The sequence below is a fragment of the Frankliniella occidentalis genome, unplaced genomic scaffold, assembly GCF_000697945.3.
Source record: "Frankliniella occidentalis isolate FOCC.00 unplaced genomic scaffold, Focc_3.1 Scaffold57, whole genome shotgun sequence".
Classification (NCBI taxonomy): Eukaryota; Metazoa; Arthropoda; class Insecta; order Thysanoptera; family Thripidae; genus Frankliniella; species Frankliniella occidentalis.
Window position 1 is genome coordinate 980,267 of NW_026267187.1, and position 8,448 is coordinate 988,714.

General features: G+C 46.6%; 1 protein-coding gene across 7 annotated transcripts in view; it reads right to left on the bottom strand.

Annotated features, from left to right (window-relative positions):
* Window positions 1-8,448, bottom strand: part of LOC113209737 (uncharacterized) — an 87,853-nt gene that overhangs the window by 38,513 nt on the left and 40,892 nt on the right. For all 7 annotated transcript variants that reach the window (XM_052267689.1, XM_052267690.1, XM_052267688.1 and 4 more), the window contains one exon: window positions 1,911-2,077. In XM_052267689.1, coding sequence (XP_052123649.1) covers window positions 1,911-2,077 — 167 coding nt within the window. The remainder of the gene's footprint in view (window positions 1-1,910; window positions 2,078-8,448) is intronic.

The window sequence follows — 8,448 nt, forward strand, 5'->3', positions numbered from 1 at the left end:
AGCAGATCTGTTGCGTAAAACTTCTCACCACAACTTTCAACAGTGCACTTGTAGGAAGCATTTTCATTAACTGCAGTCTGCTGTGGGTGGGCACCTGCCTTGGCTCTAAAGTTGTGCTTCCTAATCAAATGGACTCGAAATCCAATCTTATTTGGAAATGACTCTATGCAACGATTAAAGCCACATGGTATATTCTTTTGCAGGCTGCTGCTATGATATTTAAGATGAGCAAGATGGTTCTTGATTGTCAATGAGTTAAAAACGCAAAACTTGCAGTAAAACATGGCTGTATCAACGGTGGCAGCACACCGGCCACGCTGCACGCTGGACCTACGATAGCAGACAGACTGACTGACTTCGCTCGGGGTCGGGGGTCGGGGTTCAGGTCGGTCAGGTCGATCAGGTCGGGCGCCGACTGATGCCCTACCCCTCCCCCCTCCCCTTCGTCAGCATTAGGCGCCAACAGGCAAAAGTGGTAATGTTGGACTTCCATCCTCCCCCCTCCAGAAGAAAACCCAGAAGGTTTCTGTACATAGCCAACTTTCAACCCGTGCCTCTGACCCCCCTATCCACGACTAAGCGTCCAGAAAGTACGTCCGCTTTTCTCTGATTCATTTGGCAAATCCGGCAAATCACGGGAGCTCGGCGCCTGCGAGACTCAGGGCAGGCCGCCCCGCAGTACACCCATGCACTGCACACAAGATGTTGCCTATCTACCAGGCGCTATGAGAGCTCGCTGAGGGTGACTCGGTATCGGTGAATGACGGACGTACTTCCTGCATGAGTCCTCAAGCAACTCTAGCCCGGGCTGTGTGAGAAAACGATTGGTGGACGCCCCTGGCCCTGGACGCCCGCAGGGTGGGACTCTATAAGAAGCGACAGAGAGCGTGAAAATGTAAACTAACCAACATGTTGAAGAAAATTTCTTAGGTAAAAATAGAAAAATTCCCATACTGTCTAGGAAAAAACCTGTCCTGAACACGCTTAGGCATTTTGCCACAAGAGTGTGGGATTTTTCACATACGTGTTGTACTCTTCCGACACACCAATAGCATGTATGGGAAAAATCCCACACATGTGTGGGAAATTTCGCGTCCCAGACGCGTACGGGATTTTTCCCACACAGTTGTATGGTAAAAATCCGAACATCTTTTACAGTGGGCCGATCGGCAGCACTTGTAGCGGCCAGAAGGGGTCAAAGTCGGGTTTATGAGGCTAAAACTGACCCTTTTTGTTCCCTTAGGGAACCGCCTAAACAACCAAGACCTATCGGCCATCACGTTGTAGGTTAGGTGCAGAATACATCTAGAAATATACACTGTAAATCAGAGTGTGATACCGACTACACGTTTTCTGTGTTAGAGAAATATTGCACGATGTTGTGATGATCATCGCAGGAAAAGTACAACATTAAAGTCATTGCTTATATTTGTGATGACCATCACTCATTTGAGCGATACTTATATGTATCAAAGTTTTGTGCGATGTGCATTCACACCGTTCTGTTGGAAATCCAGAATCATAGCATTATTTTGCAATAGCCATCACATAAAATTTGCGATAAAAACTGACCCCTTCGACAGGAGTGATAAATCGTGGGAATCACACGGGGCGTTCTATCACACGAAAATGTGTGAAAAATATCACACTTCAAATTACAGTGTACCCCTTGCTGGTGCGACGCTGAGTGATATCATCTTCATTACGCGGTGTGTGGGTGAGAGTCCCATGCGTCACTCTCTAAATGGGTAGGCCTAGGGACAATTTTGGTACCTACGTTAGCTATCTGATACAAATTTGTCTATCTCTTCCACAAGGCCACATCCAGCCTGCGTACAGAAATTGTCCCTCCCCATTTAGTGTGCACGTGCTCCCACCGAGTGTCTCCACTACTTCTACTAGTTACTCACGGGTGGGCCGCTGTAGACGGGCACGTCCCTGGACGGCAGGTGCGGCGCCCAGAGCAGCAGCCAGACGGCCACGGCTGTCACGAGCGCACCCAGGAGGCTCACCAGGGCAGCCAGCGCGGTGCCCAGTCTGCGGCTGTGCAGCACGCCCGGCTGGTACTTGCGAGGAACTGCAACACAACGAGCGCGAAGGTGAGACGGGTGGCCTGGCCGCGCGGCGGCCGTAGGCCAGGGCTGGCCGCGCCGGGCCGGGCTGGCATGGGCGTGGGGGCTAGTGTCAGATGGGCTGCCTAGCGGCCGACTAGCAGGCGCTCATCGCGACCAAGCTCGCCCTCACCTTGGCGCGTAATACCTAGTTTAGGTGTAGTGTCTTACGCAAGTGAAAGCCACCGTGGATTTAAGCAATCATTTTTTGCGTTAGTTGCGTTTATGCGCTACTTTGAACTTTTTAATGCATTCCTTTAAACGAAATCATGCATTTTTGCGCATAAATTCGTCCACAATGAAACGTGTCTATAAGTGAGCGCGAACATTTGCAAAATAACACATTCAAATTATACAAACACATTAAGCGCGATTGCAGACGATTTTATTTAAAGATTGTACAGAATGTTGAAGCATTTTAATAAGATCTAGTTCCTCGTACTCCAGAAAACCAAAAATGTGAACATTTATGTGTTATCTCCTGAATACCTACATTTGCAGGAGGCAGTGAGTGCATGATGATGTATGCAGGAGATGGCGAGTACGTGGCCATGCACACGTAGAACCGACAGTCTTTCACTCAGAATTTTTGTGTACAGTTTATTACGTGTTTCACGCGGTATTAAGCCGGTATTAAACAGGCCTTTTCAAGCAAAACTACCATCTTAGAGCATATTGTCCTACTCTAGGTATTGCACTATTTGTAATACCTAGTTTAGGTGTACAGTATAATACGCAAAAGAAAAACCACATCGCCCTTATGAAATGAAATTGTACGGAAACTTCTCCTGGGCAGTTACAAAGTCTGTCCGATTGCCTTCGGACAGGCCCGGATGTATTCCAGGGCAGTCCGCTAGGAGTCCGACCGAGGACTGCCCGATTTAAGCCCGAGGTAGCTAGGTAGTCCGAAAGGAGTTCGGTCGCAACCGTACTGCCCGCAGACAGACCGAAATAAGTCCGGTGGGAACCGGACAGCCCGACGACAGTCCGAGTGAGCCGACTATCATCTTCTGTCGACACGGCATGGCCTCGGGCTGGCATAGCACGTTCTAGACTTTTATATTTCTTAAACAAAATGTTGAAACCAAGCAGCTATATTAGTCAAATATGAAATGCATACGTCAACCTTTTACGCATTATGTCTTGCCCGAGGCAAAGTTATAGTCTGAATGTTGTCTGTAACCTTGTCGATGGCGACGGTTAATTCGTAGAGAAAAGGCAGTTAAACGGCAGCTCATCGGCAGACAAACGGCAGTCTATCGGTAGCAAAACCGTAATCAAACGGCAGACAATTCTCTCTGTCAAACGGCGGACAAACCACAGCCAAACCGCAGTCTATCCTCAGCCCATCCTCAGTCCAGTTTGACTGAGAATTGATTGCCGTTGGTCTGAGAATCGACTTTACGCTCTCAGACAATCTTCAGTCCTCTGTACGGGATGAAAATGAAAACAATCGACTCGGCCGGGCAGCCGCCGGCCCGGCACGGTACCGAACCCCGGCCCCCCGGAATGGGAGTCGGAGTGCTTCCTCCCTTGGCTGGAGAGAGTTCGCTGGGAGAGGAGCCCGGTGGAGACAGCTCACTACAGAGCCAGATGGGGTTATCTTCGCAAAACTGTGCGGAACGCTCTCGTGCGTAGGGTCATCTTGATCCATTGAAATCGTTGTATTAGAAAAGCATCGATTGGTAAGAAGTACAGAATTAGATTTTGCACGCTATGATGCTTCCGATAGACTTATTATTTCAAGCTGGTCGAAACAATATAATACAGATACTGCTTTATATTAATTAAAATAGCTGCAACGCCATCTTGGTTTGGCCGCCGCCATCCTGCTCCAGCTCGTGCCTCCGCCGAGCTCCTCTCCCAGCGAGCTCTCTCTGGCCAAGGGAGCAAGCACTCCGACTCCCATTCCGGGGGCCGGGATTCGGTACCGGGCCGGGCCGGCGGCTGCCCGGCCGAGTCGATTGTTTTCATTTCGTACAGAGGACTGAAGATTGTCTGAGAGCGTAAGTCGATCCTCAGACAAACGGCAGTCGAACTGGGCGGAGAATGGGCTGAGGACTGCGGTTTGGCTGTGGTTTGTCCGCCGTTTCACTGTGAAAAATATCGTTGTAATTTTTTTTTTCTGTAAACTCGAATTATAATTTAAGTTGTAAATTTACGACAGCACATTTTTTACTCGCGAAGGGATATGAAGTCGATACATACTGCAGTATTTTTACGATTACAAATTGTAATTTGACAACTTGCGTACCGGAAAATTTTCCTGTAAACCTACCTACTGTTTTTCAGTGTTGTCAGCCGTTTGACAGAGAGAATTGTCTGCCATTTAACTACGGTTTGGCTGATAGACTGCCGATTAAGCGTCTGTCTGCAACGGATCAAGAAGAAGAAAAGAAGAAGTTTGTGTCACGAACATGGCGGCCAGCCCATGTATTCTTATGGGCCGGCCGCCATGTTCGTGACACAAACTTCTTCTTTTCTTCTTCTTGATCCGTTGCAGACAAACGGTTAATTGTCTGTCGATGAGCTGCCGTTTAACTGCCTTTTATCTACGAATTAACCGTCAACATCGACAAGGTTCCAGACAACATTCAAACTATTACTTTGCCTCGGGTGGAGCCCTTTAAACCAGGGGTCGCAAACTCGAGCTATCCGCCGAGCCTCGCCTGCATAGGCCACACGCATTGCGAGCTCTTCGGCAAAAAGAGTGAGAGAGATAGATGTAGTGGTGCCTCAGGTGCCTCAGCGACTGACCCGTGCCCGGCCGCACTGCTGTCACCGCCGGCTAGCTTCGCTGTGCGCTCGGTCGTCGGCCAGTGTGTCTGTCTTTGTCACTCCCAATGGCACCTCAATGAGTGCGACAAAGACAGACACACACTCTGGGCCAGCGAGCGAGCGGCGTGTGTCCAGCGACAGACGACGACGGCTGGGTCCAGCTCAGCTCCGAGCCACCCGAGCGCGGCTCTCGGCGACCTCGGGTCCACCCGAACGCAAGAGGTGCGCGGCTCTCCGGGCTAGGCGAGCCGCGCTTGGCTCGGGACCCGCGAGTTTGCGACCCCTGCTTTAAACCAAAAATTTCGTCCGTTTGGCTCTATCACTCACCGTTTAGGAGCTAGAGGGAGTTTCTCTCACAAAAGTAGCTTAAAAAAATATACTATTTTAAGAAAGAAATCGGTGGTCTCCAAAGGTGGACGAAGAATCCTCTGGGATAAAATGTCGTCCATTTCGCTTTCACTGTTTACTGACAAAAGGGAATTTTTCGTACCAAAATAACCAAAACAGATTTTTTTTTCATAGGAGTAACTTTTGTCTGAAAAGTATGCCATCGGTTCAAAATTTTCTTCTAAGCAGAAAAGTGGGCTTATTTTATGGTGGCACATCATTAATAAAATGTGTACACTCCCATGCTAAAAAACAACAACATTTATTTCGTTGTTTTGTTGTACTTCACAAGCTGCTTCCTTTCTATTAGTAATTATAGCGAAATCATTGCGAACACGTTTGGAGTCATTTCAGAGTATGCCTGAAGGTATATTTAACTTCATCTGGGTCAAGTCTTATAGATCTTTTCATAGGTGTCTTATTGGATCCATAAGATATATCAATAACTTAGAAGGGATTTGGCATAACTTGCACGTATTCTACAAACTGCGGCACACACGGCCAAAGCTGCTCAGCGCATGAAAAGAATACTTCGTCTGTTGAGTTTTGATAACGAAGTAGACAGCAAAGGTCTCTGTCAACTCAAATGTGTACATAGTACACATTAAAGAAAGTGTACACACTGTTAAAGTCTTACGAAGAAAAATGCAAAATCCTTTGTAATACGAAGGATTCGGACGCTTCGTAGGGAGCAAATCCTTCGTAGGTAAGAAGCATTTGGCATTTTGCTTCGTAAGACTTTAACTGTGCATGGCATGTATGCTTTAATTAATGTGTACATGCCCATGTACACATTTATAAATGTGTACATAAGCATGTACACATTAAAAGATGTGTACATGGCATGTATACTAATAGTTGTATGTACACTTTAAAAGATGCGTACATGGGCCCGTTTTCCGAAAAAAGCTATATTACACCGGGAAAAGTCAGAGGGCACGGGCCGAAGGCCCGTCTCACAAGGGAACCTTTTCAGGTGTAAATCTCCGATTTCGTTGAAACTTGGAAAATTTAAAGGTTATTTATGTAGAAACCGGATGGCACATCTGACATTTAGTTTTTCCCTATATAAGGTAGGAGTAAGGTGTTAGAAAAAAATATTTTCTTGAAAAATGTAAAGCAGTGTTCTAGCCTAAGAGTAACTCGTGAAAGTAGTGCCCTTAGGGCCAAAATTTTGTCCGTTTTGCTCTATTTTGAACCGTTAAAGCGGTAGAGGGATACTGGGAGCAAAAAACAGTGTCAGGCTTAAGAAAACCCCTAGTAAATGTTAAGTTTAGGAAAAATTTCAAGTGCCATCCGAATTCTATTATAATAACCTTTTAATTTTCTGAGTACCAACGAAATCGGAGATTTACACCTGAAAAGGTTCCCTTGTCAAACGCCGCCGGCAGGCCAAGCTATGCCCGCTCCCTGCTGAACCGAGTTGCCGGTGGTGTGAAGCGGAGCTGCACATATTTCGGGCAATCCCGGGCACAAACTAGTCCGAAAGGCGCCCGGGCAGCGCGTTTCGGAATGCACCGAAATCTTGCTTATTTTATTGTTTTTCTGTGCTAATTTCGGCAAGTCCGGGATGTGGTTTCGGACTGTACCGCTGGCAACATTCGGACTGCCCGATCTTCGGACTCCTTCTGTATAAAACGGTACCGCGAAATAAAGCGTTCCGGTAAAGCTGAAATGCAGAAGAATGCGGGGAAGTAGAAAACGGTAATCGCTATGCTTTAACATGGTGACTTCCGTTTTCTTCTTCCCCGTATTCTTCTGCATTTCAGCTTTACCGGAATGCTTTATTGGATTGAATATGTTCTTAATTGGCTGAGCGATTAGCGAAGCCTATTACTCCAGTGATGATCAAAAAGTTTCGCGTCTATCTGTCTGTCTGTGTGTCTGTGTGTGTGTTTGTCTGTCCGCACGATAACTCGAGAACGAATTGAGCTAGCGATCTGGGATTTTCAGGGTCGTTTTGTGTCATAAAAAGACAGATCGAGTTGGAAAAAGAGCATTCTAGCTCGAATATTGGATTTTTTTAAAATCGAAAACCACAGGTCCCCAAAATGACATTTTTAAACTAGCTGTATGTACGCCAGACCACGTCTCGCATAACAGGCTTCGCGATATCTCACGAAACACTGTTACGCTGCGACGCGCCTGGCGCACATATAGCTAGGCCTGCGGCGCTGACACCCAAGACGGGGTAGTAGGAGTGTATATACAATTTTTCGAAATGAAGTTTTTTTTAACGATTTAATCGACCATTTGATCATTTTCACCTCATTTTTGCCACGAAATGCCCCCTAGCACCTAAACGGTACAAGATAGAGCCAAACGGACGAAAATTTCGCCCGTAGGGCTCTACTTTGACGAGTTACCTCTTACAAGGGAAGGTTTTTAGGTGGTACACACCAATTTCGCTGGGCGCGATACATATTGCAGGCGACATGTGTACATTAAGATTGGCACCAGTTTAAGCTGCCCATACTATGTTTTCCGTTTTTTTGGACAATTTTTAGTAAGAAAACATCATAAAAGCAGCAAAAATGTGATCTTCAAATGCCGATATCTCCGAAACCGTTTGAGCTACACCGCCCAGATTTTAGTAACACTAGATAATCTAGGGACCCTTCAGCCCAAAAGAGGGTGTGGTACGACCCCTAATGTGTGGTTTAAGTATAACTCTCCTTACAATCCTGTGACATGAAGCCTTTTTTACGTTGTTTTCGCCAATAAATGCCCCATAGCGCCAAAACGGTACAAGATAGAGCAAAACGGACGAAATTTTCGTCGCCAGGGGTCTACTTCCACGAGTTACCCCTAAGGGGTCTATAAAAAATATTTGAAAAAAATTATTTTGAAGCCTGAGGTATTTGATTTTTAAAAAAGTCAATTTTTGAGCTAGAATGCTCATCTTCGAACTCGATCTGACTTTTCATGACAGAAAACGACCCTGAAATTCCCAGATCGTTCTCTTAATTCTTTCTCGAGTTATCGTGCGGACAGACAGACAAACAGACAAACAGAGTGCAACTTTTCCGGTCAGTAGAGTAATGGGCTTCGCTAATCGCTCAGCGAAAAAGCATTAAAGCGGGCTTATGCAACCGCTCTCGTGTCCGTCCGTCCGTCGTCCGTGTACGAGGAAGGAGATGAGCTAGAGGTCTACAAATTTCAGGGTATCTTA